We start from the raw sequence: 15,411 nt of genomic DNA, 5'->3' as shown, positions 1-15,411 counted from the left end.
TTGGCTCATATCTATGATGGTAGTTTCCTTCTTTAATTGAGTTTGTGTTGAATGGCTTGATATACCTATATGGGATTAGGTTGTGATTATTCCAACTTATGCTAACCAATTAAAACCTAGTGTTCTATGCAGAGTTTACCTATAAATAAACTAATTGTTAAGAATGCACTTAGTTAGAATCACTTGTTTGTTAATGTAGAAGCTTAGTTAATATATATGCAATATATATGGTTGATTGATTTAGACGGATGTCATGTTTCTTAACATGGTATCAGAGTATCAATTCTCCTGGATATTTCTCGAGAAAATTCAACTCTTGATTTTCTCATTTCCAAATTTGTTTCGCCTTTTATGTCAATGATTTACAATTTCAATGGATGATTTCACATTGTTCATTGTGATCTTGCTTCAGTTACAAACCATGTTTCAATTCTGAATATTATTTTTTTGTATTCCCTCTCATTATCTTGATTTCTTGTTTAATTTTCTACCCAATTTCTTCTCGTTCTGATTATAGGGTGTATTCCTTTGAATCTTTTCCTCTTTGATGTGGTCAATTTTCACAACTTAGTTTTTAATCTTTCTTTTCTCTTGTAAGTTGAGTTCATTTTCGTCTTCTTCACAATTGTGTTTTTCAATTCACTTTTTATCTCCTTCCTTGATTCAATTTCAATGTGATGTTTGATTTTGTTTTTCGATAACCCTTTCTCTGCATTCTCTCTAAAAGAACCGCCGCCTCCCTATCCATTTTCATACAAAATTGTTTTCCCAAGATGTTAGTTGTGCGATGAGCGGTTGCACCACCGTCTGGATGTCCAATTTCCATCCATTCTGTTTTGGCTCGCTGCTGGTTTGCTTAGCAAATTGATCTACCCTAAAACTCTGATAATTTTTGTTTTGTCTCGCTAGGATCGCCTACGTAGAATATACTCTAAAATCATACAAAAGTGATGGGAAATAGGTAATGACGTCTAAAATGGCTAATTTATTGATAAAAAATAATATTTATAAATAGTTGAGTAAATAACTTGCAAAACAAGCAATAGGTTCCTAATATGTGTGTGTGTGTGTGTAAAATCACTTTTTTTTCACACTTATTGATGTCCCCAAGAAAGGAGTAATTGTGGTAAAGAATCTATGAAATGATTCCAATCAGAACTGTACGTAGTGGGTTGGAGAATTTGCATGGACTGCAAGAAGCTCAACAAAGGCAATAGGAAGCTCAACAAATATTGATATAGCACCTAAGGATTAACAAACACTACATTAACAAACATTGGTTTTATAATAAATAAAAGAGGGCATAATGTTAGTACACAAGATTTCTAAGAAAGGGTTGGAGGTTGACAAGCAATGGTTGAAGTTATATATTGAGAAACTTCCACCTCATATCTTTGTAAAAGGAGCTTCTTAGGAAATTTGAATTCTACATAAGATTTATAAAAGACTTTACAAATTTCAAAACCACTGCACAGATTGCTAGAACATGAAGTAGAGTTTGAATGTTTGATGATAATGTATTATTGCATTCAAGACTCTGAAGAAAACATGTATGATGCAAGTGATTATGTTTTGGGGGCAGTTTTGGGTTAGAAACATGGCAAGGAATTTCACTCAATCTACTTTGCTAGAAGAAGTATGATTGTAGCTCAAATTACAAAACCATTGAAAAAGAGCTTTGAGCAACGCACAACAATTAAACTTTATTTACTTTTAAAATATTTAGATCATATATGGTAGGGGGTAAGGTCATTGTCTACATAAATGATGTTGTTATTAGATACTTGATGGCAAAGAAAAGACCGGGATTTATTGCAGTCAAGAAATGACGCAGTAACACGCAATAGTTAATCTAGCTGCAGGTTCATTAATTTCACACCGGACGGCTATGATATAAATGCATCAAAATGATCTTAGCCGTTCATTTTAATCAGACGGTTGATACTATAACTGCGTTAACGCCATTACAACGGACAATCTTTTTCCGCAAAGAAAGATGCAAAATAAAGGCTCATAAGGTGGATGTTACACTACAAGAGTTTGAAGTTGAGATAATTAAGGGGGGGAAAAGTGTGAAAATCATGATGCATACCACCTTTCTAGGTTACTAGAAGTATTAGAAGATAAGGTTGAATGGGTCATTAGAGAAACATTTCTTGATGAGCACCAACTTAATGTATCAACAAATTATGGCTCAAAAAATCAGCAAAAATCATTTGAATAACTCAAAAAAATTCTTTGATGGACTAGCCCGCCAATCCGTCAAAGGAGTAGGTCAGTCTACTTTGTCATTCTTAGTTTGCGATTTTAATTAGATCAATTTGAAACGTAGGGTGAAGGGATGCATGGTGCCCCTGTCCAAAGAAAGAAAAATCTTACAAATATTTACAAATGTATTTACATTTATCGCCTAAAAAACATAGATGGTGGGCTGGACCGGGTTGGCTCGTGGACATTTTTTAAAACTGTATTTTTATTTATTTTCTAGACTTGAGATAAAAAATAGAGAAAAGATTTAAAAATACATATAAATCTAATCCCAGTTTTTTCCCTTTAGTCACTATCTTAGACCCATAAAAAAAGTTTAAATTAAACTTGGGTTAATATATTTTACTTAAATGCAGTTTTGGCCCCTTAATTTATCAATTGTGCAATTTTGATCCCATAAATTTAAATGTTGATTTTAGCCCCTTAAATTTATTCCATTTTTTATTTACTAGCCCCTAGTCAAATTTTGACCGAAATGAGCTAACTTGACAATCTTTTAACACATGTCGGATTGTAATTGGACAGAAAAAAATAAAAAAATTGATTAAAAAAAAACTAAAACATATATGGAATTCATCTTCTTCTTCTTTGTTATGAATAATTTGGTGGATGTCCATTAAGCATTGGCTCATTCCACTGGCCCATTATATTGTCCTATAAATAGGACTTGTATTGTCATGTAAACATACACCTTGATGAGAATAATACAATCTCTATTCTTTCTCTCTTCTCTTCTTCTCTCCTCTATACTTATATATTATTACTATTACTTATATTTCATAACACGTTATCAGCACGAAAATCATCTCACTTGATAATTATATGAAAATCCCAAAAGGATTTAATTTTCGTGAGACACATATATCAAAAAACTATTGGAAATGTGACTTAATAAACATGAATAAGTCTCCTTAAATACTCGAGCAATATATATGCATGTTGTATAATATTCTTGTTGAATATTTCCAAGTGAGAAATATGAAAATGACAATTTGTTCATTTTAAGAAAATATTTAGCAATGAATTTTTTTATCTATCTATGTTGATGATAAAAATATCATCAAGAGACTCCTTAAGAGCTTGAAATATTGTCATTTCTTACAAAATAAGTATTTGAAGAATATTTTAGAGTTCGAGTAAATGATGAAGAACTAATTGGTCCTGAAGTACCACGTTTTAGTTCAATTGGGGCCAAATACATTATGGACCTATTATTTGTTTTGTTATTTTAGATATGCAGGTAATTTGTTTAATCCTCGTAAAGGTATAGATCACAAACAAACTATATGTTCACATGAAGAAGTACAATTACTCATGGAGATCTATGAAACAAACAACAATAACAATCTCATGAAAAAAAAATGATGAGGAAAGTTGAGGAGTATAGAAGATAAATCAAGAATGTGATTTGGTTGAAGTATATGATTCATCAGATACAAGAATTTGTGAGTTTTCTTCTAAAAGGTTCTTGCAACGATTCAACATGAAGATAATGTCGCACAAACTACATATTTGGAGAAGATTATATGATAAAGAAGATAAGACATGTCTTTCTACAAAGTCAGTTTCAAGTAAAACTTTTGAGCAACTACTACAACTACATAAGATTATTTGATTTTCTTCGTCTCATATATAATTGTCTTTATGAGGGGGAGATATAAATATGTTCTGCACTCTTTTTCCCTTAACCATGGTTTTGTCCCACTGGGTTTTCCTGGTAAGGTTTTTAATGAGGCAGTTCACACACAAAGGATGATGTACTCTTTTTCCTTCACTATGATTTTTTCCCAATGGGTTTTCTCTAGTAAGGTTTTAACGAGGCATATCCTCGATGAACATCCAAGGGGGAGTGTTATGAATAATTTGGTGGATGTCCATTAAGCATTGGCTCATTCCACTGGCCCATTATATTGTCCTATAAATAGGACTTGTATTGTCATGTAAACATACACCTTGATGAGAATAATACAATCTCTATTCTTTCTCTCTTCTCTTCTTCTCTCCTCTATACTTATATATTATTACTATTACTTATATTTCATAACATTCTTTTTTTTTATTGGAATTCATCTTCTTCTTTATTCCTCGCCTTCATCACCAATTGCATACAAACCCAGAAAAATACATTGTCAATCTTTCTAGGTACATAATTTGAGTTTGTTAATATGTTTATTTATTTTTGTTATGCGATGTTAAAAATTATTTTTTGTTTAAAAACAAATTATAAATCATGTAGTAAATATGTCACTGCAACATAAAATAAAAAATAAAATAATTGTTTTGCAAGCCGGCCCGCCAAACTCATAGTTCATACTTGAATTTTGAGCTCAGGCAAGTCGGTATTTCCGTCTCCACTCCACTTTTGGACAAGCTTAAATGGACGCATTTAAATGGGTTAGGCCGCCCGCTTTGCCAACCGTAGTTCTAGTATTATTATAATTTAAATTTTATTTTTGTCCACAATATAAAAAATAATGATCATTTAACACAAACCATTTAGTTATCTAAGCACAATTCAATTGCTATTAGAGACATTATTAAAAGAGTCGGTGTTCAAATTCAGATTATCCATTAATTCTCCACATATAATAGGGTGTCAATGTAGTTATCGTAAATTTAACTTATTTGATAGGAACATTATTTATATATATGAGTTGGAATTCAAACCTCTAACACTCCACTTATTTACGAGTAAAATTATAAGCACTAAATTACTTGTAAAATATAATGTGTGAATATGTCACTAAATTTTTTTTTTTTCACCACAATATAGTGTTCACTAGACCGTCTAAAATATATTAGTCACTAAACTATTTATCTTTGGACATAAAAAAAAAAAACAAATCATTTCATTTTTTAGGAAAAAAAAAATTGACCTCTAAAAGGAGAATATACCGTAAAAGATTGATGATGTTTTTTTTTTAGGTCCCATGGTTCTTTTCTCTTTGAATTTTACTTTTTTGTCCTTCAATAAAATTTTCGGTTGCTACGAACCGAATTTTTTTTGCCAAAAAAAAAATTCAGTTTCTGTTAACCGAATTTTTCCTGAATTTGAACTAAAAAAACTTCGAATTCTGCGAACCGAAGTTTTTAGCAAAAGCAAATTTGGTTCTGCGTTTTTTTTACTCAAACGTGAGTCTGTATGTCGAAACGCGATTTGAACAGATTCTTTGATGTTTGGGTGGTTGCAGAATCGATTCTCTAAAACGCAGTTTTAGTCCCAAACGCGAATAACTTAGAAGCTACAAATCGGAGCTTTCACATTCAGTAAAATCGATTTTGAGATTTAAATGATGTGGGGCATGTATAATTTTTCTTAATCTTCCTCTGCTACCCTCAACCCCTAAACTTATTTTTCAATTCCTGAGTGCTGCGATGACGGTGGTTTTGCGGCTACCATTGCTTAGGTTGAAGAAGACAGATTCTTGGGCTCGTTACTTTTGCCTCTGGCCCATTTAAGTTGGGTTTTTTTATTTTTTTTTATTGTTTGTTGATAGTAGTGTATTTTTTTAATAAAAATGCGTGTTTTAATAACTTAAAATAATCAAGTTGTTCTGTATTTTAAGTTTTTTTTTTACAAAAATGTTCTATTTCTTTATAGAATATTTTATTGAAATATATAGTTTTTTTTAAAGATGAAATATATAGTTTTTTTTTGTTTAGAATGAGCAGGAGATCGAACCCAGAACCTATGACATACTACCTAAATCTCTCATCACTGGACCAAACCTAGTGGCTTTGAAATATATAGTTTTAAATACAAGTAAAACCTATTTTCTAAAAAAAAATACAATTAAAACTTATTTTGGTACAACTAAAACCTATTTTGGTAATTGTACACCCAAAAGCAATTTTAATTCAAACTATCCAAACAACATGAATTGATGAAAATCATTTTTCCTTGAATGTATCCAAACATAAATCAATTTAATTAAACTCACTTTTAAACAAAATCAATTATGTCAAACTCAATTCTACCAAACTCAATTCTACCAAACTCAATTCTCCTCGCTAGATAACCAAACACACATATAGATCTAGAAACTAAAAAAAACAGTACTGCATAATAAAAGATAAAATACAATATACAGTCCATCATAAACTAGGAAGCATTGGTCCACCTATGAGCTTTGATCTACGATGACAACAACACAACGAACACACTTTTTCTTTCTCCATCCATCCTCCACAAAACCTCTCTTTTCAGATCTACGTCTCAAATCAATGCTCTAGTATCTTTGACCACGATTTTTTTCCCAAAATATACCCCTCTTCCTCTCTTATTTCCCGTAATACCCCCCTCTCAAATTTTTTTCCCGTAATGCACCTCTGACAGAAGACCAACTGGGTAGCACCATTTGAAATGGCGCCATGGCCATGTGATAGCGCCATTCTGAATGGCGCTATTGACTGCTTTTCTGCTTTTTCTGTGTCCCCTGTACCAGACTGCTTTTCCCCAGATCATGCCATTTGAAATGGCGCTATGTCACAAGCATTAAGCCATTCAGAATGGCGCTATGCTCCTTGCTGTTTTTTCCAGACGCGCGCGTGGCCTGCTGCATTAGGAGGAGATTTGATATTTTTTTGAATGCATGGGAGGGAGAGAAAGAAAAGAGTTTTGTTTGAAAATTTTTTAATTTTTTTTTTATTTGATTTTATTTATTTGATGAACAAATATTCGATGAATAAAGAAATTGTTTTTTTTATTTGATGGAAAAAAATTTATTACAAGACGATTATATAAATAAATAATTAATTACAAACAAAACACTAAAATTCCTAATGTCTACGATGTCTACGATGGCCTCCGGTGCCACAAGGTGGAGGACCTGCATTCCTCGGATGTCCTCGTCCATATAATTCCTCTTCCGCATTTGTATCGTCCCTGTTAAGATAGTTCTCGATTTGATTAAGACTTAACGAGGAACCTTCACCAGCAGCCCACGTTGAATTTAACATATCGTCCGGTACAGCAGAACCCCAATGTATGGGGATATGTTGGGTTTGTTGGGTTTGTTGGGTTTGTTGGGGTTCACCGGGGTGGTAAGCATTTTCATTGAACCGTTGAGTTCCCGGTGATTGACATGATTGGTCGTCGAAAAAATTTCGGGTGTATGGCAATGGGGTAAAAATATTGGATTGGCTATTTGGATATTGGTCGGTAAATGGTTGTTGGGTAAATGGTTGGGATGTATGTTGTTGTTGAGGGGAAAAAGATGGTGTGTCTGGGATATCGGTATGTTGGGTAAATGTATTCTGCTGCACATCAGGACGTGGGCGTGGATCAAATAAATAATGTTCGGAAGAGAGATATGGCATGTTGAACCTTGTATAATCATTCAAGAACTCCGTTGAGTGCATAGGTACACCATCCACCTGATCTCCAACGAGGACACAATTATGACGATTATTCCAGTGTTGGATTTCAACCATAAATTTGGCTGCCCAATCATGAACCGATGATCGCATTGTTGTATTGTGGTAACTCGTCATGACTTGGGGAACGCCCTGAAATCTCGCATGTTGAAATCCAAATTGAAGACGGACCCTGTCGGTCTGATGAAACTCTACAACCTCAAAGTTTATGAGAAATGTGATTGCTGACCAACATGCAACGTCCTCTGGATATAAGCACTGGCTGACGTCATAAGGAGTCCAATTAAACTGATATTTTTAAAAACAAATTAGAGATTTGTTAGTGTATGAAGAAGAGTTAGTTTAAAAAAAACAAATAAATATTAAGAGAATATATATTACCTCGTTGTTCGTTAAACGGTCGAGCACGTTTGTTGCGCCTTGTACGTCGTGGTCCGGACCGCCAGAGTACCTTGTTCCGGATGCAACGTACCTAAAATAATATTTTCACGATACGATTAATATCATAGTAAATATACATATTTATTATTAAATTCTAATAGATTGATTCAAAAATAAATAAATTAGTAGATACTTACTTTAGAGCCAATGGCCTATCGGACGCTGGATTTCTAGTTCTCTCGTGGTGAAATTCCCTTATTCGGCAACGTGCCCATGCCTGTAAAAGTAAGGCACATCCGGACATGGTTTTGGTTGGTTGGTTTTGATCTGCGAGATCACACATGCCCCTATACAACGTTGCCAAACAAGCTGAACCCCAACTATATCCTCTTATTGTTTGTGTATCTTCCAACAATGGGAGGTACATAGTATGCACACGATCGCCAGAGGTGTTGGGCAATAAAAATTTTCCCAAAAAATAAAGAATATATGCCCTTAGGTGCATCAAGAGAATTTCGTAGGTGGGGTTTTCGGGCATTTCGTTAAGATATTCTTCCAGCCATGATAGCTTAACAGAATATCCTGCTCGGCCGTTAGATGGAGGAATGGCTCCCAATAGTCGTGGGAAATCTGTCTCCCATATGTTACTGGAAGTTCCGGTAACAGCTTGTCCACAAATTTGTAGATCAAACAACATTGACACGTCTTGGAGAGTTATTGTGGCCTCTCCACACGGTAACAGAAATGTATGTCTTTCCGGTCTCCATCTTTTTGCCAAAGCTGTGACTACGGCCCAGTCCAACCTACATTTTTGAAGGAGGACGACGTTACCAAAACCACATTCTGCTAACAGTGGTTCTAACAAAGGGTTTGGTGCTTTAAATCGGCCTCCAGCACGCGGTCTAATAGTTTCCGTTGCCTACACACAACAAATTTATAATTAGTTACCGTTAAAAACAATTAACAAAAAAAAAATAGTTCAAAAATATGGACGTGTAAAAAAGACACTAAAGTAAGAAAGACACTAAAGTAAGAGTAGTATATTGTAAACAAAAAAAAAAAGTAGTAGTAAAAGTGACACAGTAATAATAATAACCTTTCAAAAAAATATCATTCATGTAAAAAAAAAATCATTAAAAAATAATAATAATAACAAAAATAACAAGAATCAATGAGAATAAAAGGCCATTTTGATTTATAACATGCTCATGCGAATTGGCCATTAATTAGCTAGCTCAAGAGAGGACATGATTCTCCACTAATTTACCTATAATTCTATAATGTTTTAACATTTTCTGAAAAATTCATTGTGATGTAATGTGTTTGTGAATTTATCAAAAAAATATGAAAAAATTTACTATAATTTTAATTTTAACGACATAAATGAAAAATGACATAAAAATAACTTATGAAAAATGACATAAAAATAACTTATACATTTAGTTTTTGTGACAAATGATTTTCACCAAGCCATAATGGATCCATTTTGTGAAAGAGTGGATGAGAGTATTAGGATGTATGGAACAATTATGGCAAGCGAACTCAATTTGCTAATCGGTAACTTAAAATGTTCTTGGCGGCCTTCAAATTTAACAGAAAAATTATGGCAATCATTGGACGAAGATGCCATTATTTATAAAATAAAGAGAGTGAATAAGATAATAAAATGAATAAGATGAAGTTAGTTGAGTGAAAAATGAATGTGTGAGATGTGGTATTTATAGAATGAGATAGTAGAAAAAATTTAAAAAATTTCAAACACAAATATTTTCTTTCTCTCCCTCCCATGCAGCAAGCCACGCGCGCGTCTGGAAAAAACAGCAAGGAGCATAGCGCCATTCTGAATGGCTTAATGCTTGTGACATAGCGCCATTTCAAATGGCATGATCTGGGGAAAAGCAGTCTGGTACAGGGGACACAGAAAAAGCAGAAAAGCAGTCAATAGCGCCATTCAGAATGGCGCTATCACATGGCCATGGCGCCATTTCAAATGGTGCTACCCAGTTGGTCTTCTGTCAGAGGTGCATTACGGGAAAAAAATTTGAGAGGGGGGTATTACGGGAAATAAGAGAGGGAGAGGGGTATATTTTGGGAAAAAAATCCTTTGACCACTGTATTTATCCCCCAAATTACATGACAATCATAAGTCGTTACTCTTTTGGGATTTGGTCGTGAAGTGAACGGAACAAGGCAGATGTGGTGCTGGCCGAGGAAGAAGACAACAGAGCTTTCTGGTTTTGTTTAATTTCAATCTTTTTATTTATTTACGGATTGTTATGCAGGGAACAAGTTTCGGAAGAGAACAATGGTGGGACACACTGTCCCCCAAATCTTTTTTTATACCAAAAACAGAAAATAATCAAACAAACCAAATTTGACCTTAAAAAATATAGTATTTTTAGCATTTATAATTTTAATTTTAATTATTCACCAGATTCTAATTCTAAGGTATAATTCCTTTTCCTTTTATTTTTTTTTTCTGTATAGTGTTTTTTTTTTTTGGTACATTGTGTTTTATTATTTTATTACTATCATTGTTTTTATGCAGTGTTTTTTTTGGGTTTAATTTAATATAAACCTTTTCAAGATATCAGGGGGCATGATCAGAACCAAAGACACATTCTTTTACATATAAATACTGTATTCAGGATGTGATTTGAGAGCGTATTTTACAACCCTTACGTAAAAGGGTTGTCTTTGATTTTTGTTTTCGTCTGTGATTTCAGAGTGTATTTTACGACCCTTACGTAAACACTGTATTTCTCTTTCGATTGTGTTTTATTTTGATTTTTCACATATCCTTTTGAATTTAAGCCATGATTTCATCATTGAGACAACCTAGTATTGCGATCAGTGGTTCTGATGTTGTTTTTGGGAAAAGACATGCAACCCTAATTCCACCACGGTCATTCTTACCATCTTTGGTTAGTGAAAAATCACATAGATATGTTGTTTCATTGAAAAAGCCTCTTCACCTTGCATGTATTGGTCTTGGAAATTTTGGGTCTGTGAAGAATTTTGAAACAGAGAAGAGTTTTGAAAAGGGTGATTTGGTTAAGTGTGGTGCTTATGAAGCTGATAGATCAGAGGTTGAAGACTCAGGAACACCATCAGCAGCTGCAAAAAAAGTGAAAATTGGAATATATTTTGCAACTTGGTGGGCTTTGAATGTTGTTTTCAATATTTATAACAAGAAGGTTTTGAATGCTTACCCTTACCCTTGGCTTACATCAACTCTGTCATTAGCTTGTGGTTCTCTTATGATGTTGATTTCTTGGGCCACTAGGATAGCTGAAGCTCCTAAGACTGATCTTGAGTTTTGGAAGACTTTGTTTCCCGTAAGTTTGAATTTGTTTTGTTTGTTTCTTTTGAGGAAAAAATTATAATTGATTGGATTTATTGACAGGTTTGTTTTGTTTGCTAATATGTTTTTTTTTTGTTCTAGAAAGAGTTGTTTTGCAATTTTGAACTCATATATGGTTGATTATGTTGGTTGAGTTCAAAAGAAAACAAAATAGAGAAAATTTTGTCCACTCAATTTGATTTTAACTATACCATAGCATAGCGGAATTTGAACAAATTGCTATTGTTCTGTGATTTAACAAAGTGTTGTGAAATAGCGGCTATAGCTGTGTTATAACACCGAAGTGGAGTTTGTTATTTTTTGTGATCCACGATTGACAATACTCTGATGGATACCGATGGTTATGAAACAATTTGGTCAATTTTGTTGATTCATTTAACGTTTTGAATGGATAGTGGCTTATGTCTTTGGTGTTTCAACTACAGGTTGCTGTTGCACACACAATTGGACATGTAGCGGCTACGGTTAGTATGTCCAAAGTTGCAGTGTCATTTACACATATCATCAAGAGTGGTGAGCCTGCTTTTAGTGTTCTGGTTTCGAGATTTATTTTGGGCGAAACCTTCCCTGTGCCAGTCTATCTGTCTTTGCTTCCAATCATTGGTGGATGTGCACTTGCTGCTGTGACTGAGCTCAATTTCAATATGATTGGTAATGAACTTGACTCTAAGAATATTTTGTTTTTGCTTTTATATTGTTTGGCACAATACTGATTACAATTGTGACTGGACTTGAAAAAAGGTAGTATGTGTTTGATAACTTGAGTGCGGATAGTTTTGCATCTTTCGTCTCTTTGTTGTTTAATCTTGCTTGAGTTTAACCACCGACCTAATGATGCTACCAGGGGAAGTTATTTGTTTTAGAATGCGTTTCTCGTAATTTTGATGCAAGCTGTCCTAAGTACTGTACCGGCTTTGATATCATTGACTTTTTTTTTTGCTCTCTTTTTCAGGTTTTATGGGGGCTATGATATCAAATTTGGCATTTGTGTTCAGGAACATCTTTTCGAAAAAGGGGATGAAGGGAAAATCTGTTAGCGGAATGAATTACTATGCTTGTTTATCTATTTTGTCCCTTGCAATTCTTACACCCTTTGCAATTGCCGTGGAAGGACCAGCTGCGTGGGCTGCGGGATATCAAACAGCTATGGCTGAAATTGGACCACAATTCATATGGTAAGTACAAGATGACTACTTGATTTGATGTTATCCCTATTATTTTTTTCCCATAATCTTCAAGTAGCTTCAGTATTATATCAATCTACTATCTGAACTAATCAGAGAATGCAAAAGTATTTTATGTTACCTAAATCATTGATTCATTTGATTTTCAAATACATGCATAATATCAGTAATTCAGTATGGTGAAAGTTTGAATCGATCGGGAGAGCAAAGTTAAATTCCTGTCCTTTCAAGACAATATAGTGTTCTTGTTTCCGATCCTTACCATGAAGCCAAAGAATGTTTCTATACATATTAGTGATTGTCTATAGATTCTTAGTGTAAAGTGACAATGATGTACACATCTCTTCAGAGTTTGAAATCCTGTTATTAGAAGCTTTTTCTAGTTGGCGTCATGTACTTTTTTCTGATTCTTTCTTTAATCTTCATTCGTATCACTATAAATTCGAAACCTATGAACAAGCTTCAGAAATTCTTTGTAGATTCACATGAGAACATTTAGTTTTATTGCCTGATAAATTTATGCCGATTTTCAATTTTTTTAGTTGGATGACTGAGCTTCTTTTCTGTCTCGTGTTGATGACCATGTCCTTATTTTGATTCTGTATTCAATAGCGAAGAGTTTCCCTCGGAGGTGCATTATCATGGTTATCAAGTACCGTGTTTTTTATGAGTTAATGTTACTAAAGTGACGGAATTAATGATACGTGCATAAATTGTTTTTGTAACCGAAAACCGTTTTTTTCTTGTTCTGATTAAGTACTATGGTTTTCCTTCTGTTTATTTTTTTACGGTTCTCAGTATTGCCTCTCCATATTCCGACTAAAACTATGGCTGGTATAATGTACGACAGGTGGGTAGCAGCTCAGAGTATATTCTATCATCTCTACAATCAAGTGTCTTACATGTCGTTGGATGAGATCTCTCCCTTGACATTTAGCATTGGAAACACCATGAAACGTATATCTGTCATTGTATCTTCAATTATCATCTTCCACACACCAGTTCAACCTGTCAATGCTCTTGGAGCCGCAATTGCTATCTTTGGGACCTTCCTTTACTCACAGGTATTTTCTTATCCTTTTTTTCTTATTATTATTTTGAAAGGCAGCACGGACAATTCGGATTAAGGGCATGTCTAGTGTCCAGCACATGTCAGTGTCTGACACCAACATGTCTCAGTGTCTAACACTGACGCGACATTGTGATTACATTCAATCACTTCCGTTTTCTTAAACTATTACCAGCGTTTATGTGTGAGTGTCCTATGTCTCTATATGTTGGTACTTTAGATGCTGCTCATTGTTCACACTGCCATCTGTCTATATTATTCGACATCTAAGTAAAATGTTTATATTTGAAACACCGAACACTGTCATTGTGTAGCATATTATTAGCTTAAAGATCCACTGCGGTGAGGGAATGTGCTTAGGGTTTTTGTGGATTGCTCATTACCGGACTAGAACCTCACATGTTGTGAACCCTTCTAGCAAATCACATTGGTATATAAAGGCGTTGTTTATCTGTCTGGAGTAAAAAATGTTATAGGATTTTAAACTTCTGTTTAAATAAAAGCTCCATAGCATAGCAAAATTTTAACAAATCCCAATTATTCTGCAATACACTATTTAGTACAAAAATGTTGTCAAATAGTGAGTATTTAGTACACTATTTATGTAGTGGAATTTGAACAAACCACTATTTTCTGTGATCCGCAATTGACAACATTGTTTTAAACTCGTTCTCTTTATGAAAGGGTTTGGTGGAAAGTATATTAATTCATCGAGAGTATGGCTCATAGGGTAAACTAAAGTTTGGTGTCAATGTGCCTTAAGTTTGTCTTGTTTTCCTATCTAATGGTACTATTCTGAAGTTAGGTGATCCTGTGTTTTATTGGGTGCTATACCTTGAATTGCAATTTGCCACCTAACTCTATTTGTTTGAAGTTTGAACTATGAAACCTTTCATGACTTATTCCTTTTCTAAGTCAATGTCAATATGAGTTGGCTTACCTTTTAGAGTTTCCTTGTTGACTGCACCTAACACATGAGCCTCATACAAAGTTGTTAGAACCACCAACCTCATTGAGGATTTACAATGGAATTTATGCATAACCTTATTGAGGATTCTGGTACCTCTTTGTTTTTCTGAACCTTTCTCTTGTACTTTTTTCGTTTTCTTTGTTTTCATTTTCGATCGGTGCGTATACTTATTCTTGTTTTACTGATTTTTGCAGGCAAAACAATAGGGACTTGCTTGTTAACATTTTCTGTCATTCTCAAACCTATAAGTTGATTTTGGAACATGTGGCTGCTGGATTTTTGTACGACTAGGATGATCCGGCTTTTAGTGCATGTGTAGATAATAATAATAATAATCAGAATAATGCTGTTGAGAAACATGATTAGTGAGATTTTTGTTTTTAAATTTCTGAAATGCCAATGAATTGAAATAAATATTCCTGTTTATAGTCTGAGAATAATAATTTCTCAAAACATTGTTTACTATAAAGGATTTTTATTTATAATATATGATGTGTGATCTATTTAGTGCTGTTTTTATATATGATTCTATGTTTGCTTACATTGGTGAAAGATGCAACTTGGAATATAATATTAATGAGCTTTTTATGTTATGCTAGAAGACAGGTGCATTTTGTTTAAGTAATTGTGACTCTTTCATTTTTATGCTTTTTGACCCTTTCCAGGTTTTCATGAGAACTCTATTATCTTTTGAAAAAGCAGTGTTCCACTTTTTTAAAGGACATGATTTCTCTTCATTGTTAATAAATGCATATTATCAATTCAACGATACAAAGTATGTGCTATTATTTGCGATTTT

The 15,411-nt window shown here is 33.7% G+C and overlaps 1 protein-coding gene across 1 annotated transcript; it reads left to right on the top strand.

Moving 5' to 3' along the window:
• Window positions 1–10,174: 10,174 nt before the first annotated feature.
• LOC123917182 (glucose-6-phosphate/phosphate translocator 2, chloroplastic-like) lies at window positions 10,175–15,099 on the top strand. The gene is made up of 5 exons (XM_045968842.1): window positions 10,175–11,363; window positions 11,815–12,040; window positions 12,342–12,564; window positions 13,424–13,637; window positions 14,807–15,099. Exons 1-5 carry the CDS (start codon window positions 10,842–10,844, stop codon window positions 14,816–14,818), a joined length of 1,197 nt encoding a protein of 398 aa, XP_045824798.1. The 5' UTR covers window positions 10,175–10,841; the 3' UTR covers window positions 14,819–15,099.
• Window positions 15,100–15,411: the final 312 nt, after the last annotated feature.

Source organism: Trifolium pratense, linkage group LG3, assembly GCF_020283565.1.
Source record: "Trifolium pratense cultivar HEN17-A07 linkage group LG3, ARS_RC_1.1, whole genome shotgun sequence".
NCBI lineage: Eukaryota > Viridiplantae > Streptophyta > Magnoliopsida > Fabales > Fabaceae > Trifolium > Trifolium pratense.
Note: the sequence above shows the minus strand (reverse complement) of the source record. Positions and strands in the feature narration are given on the sequence as shown.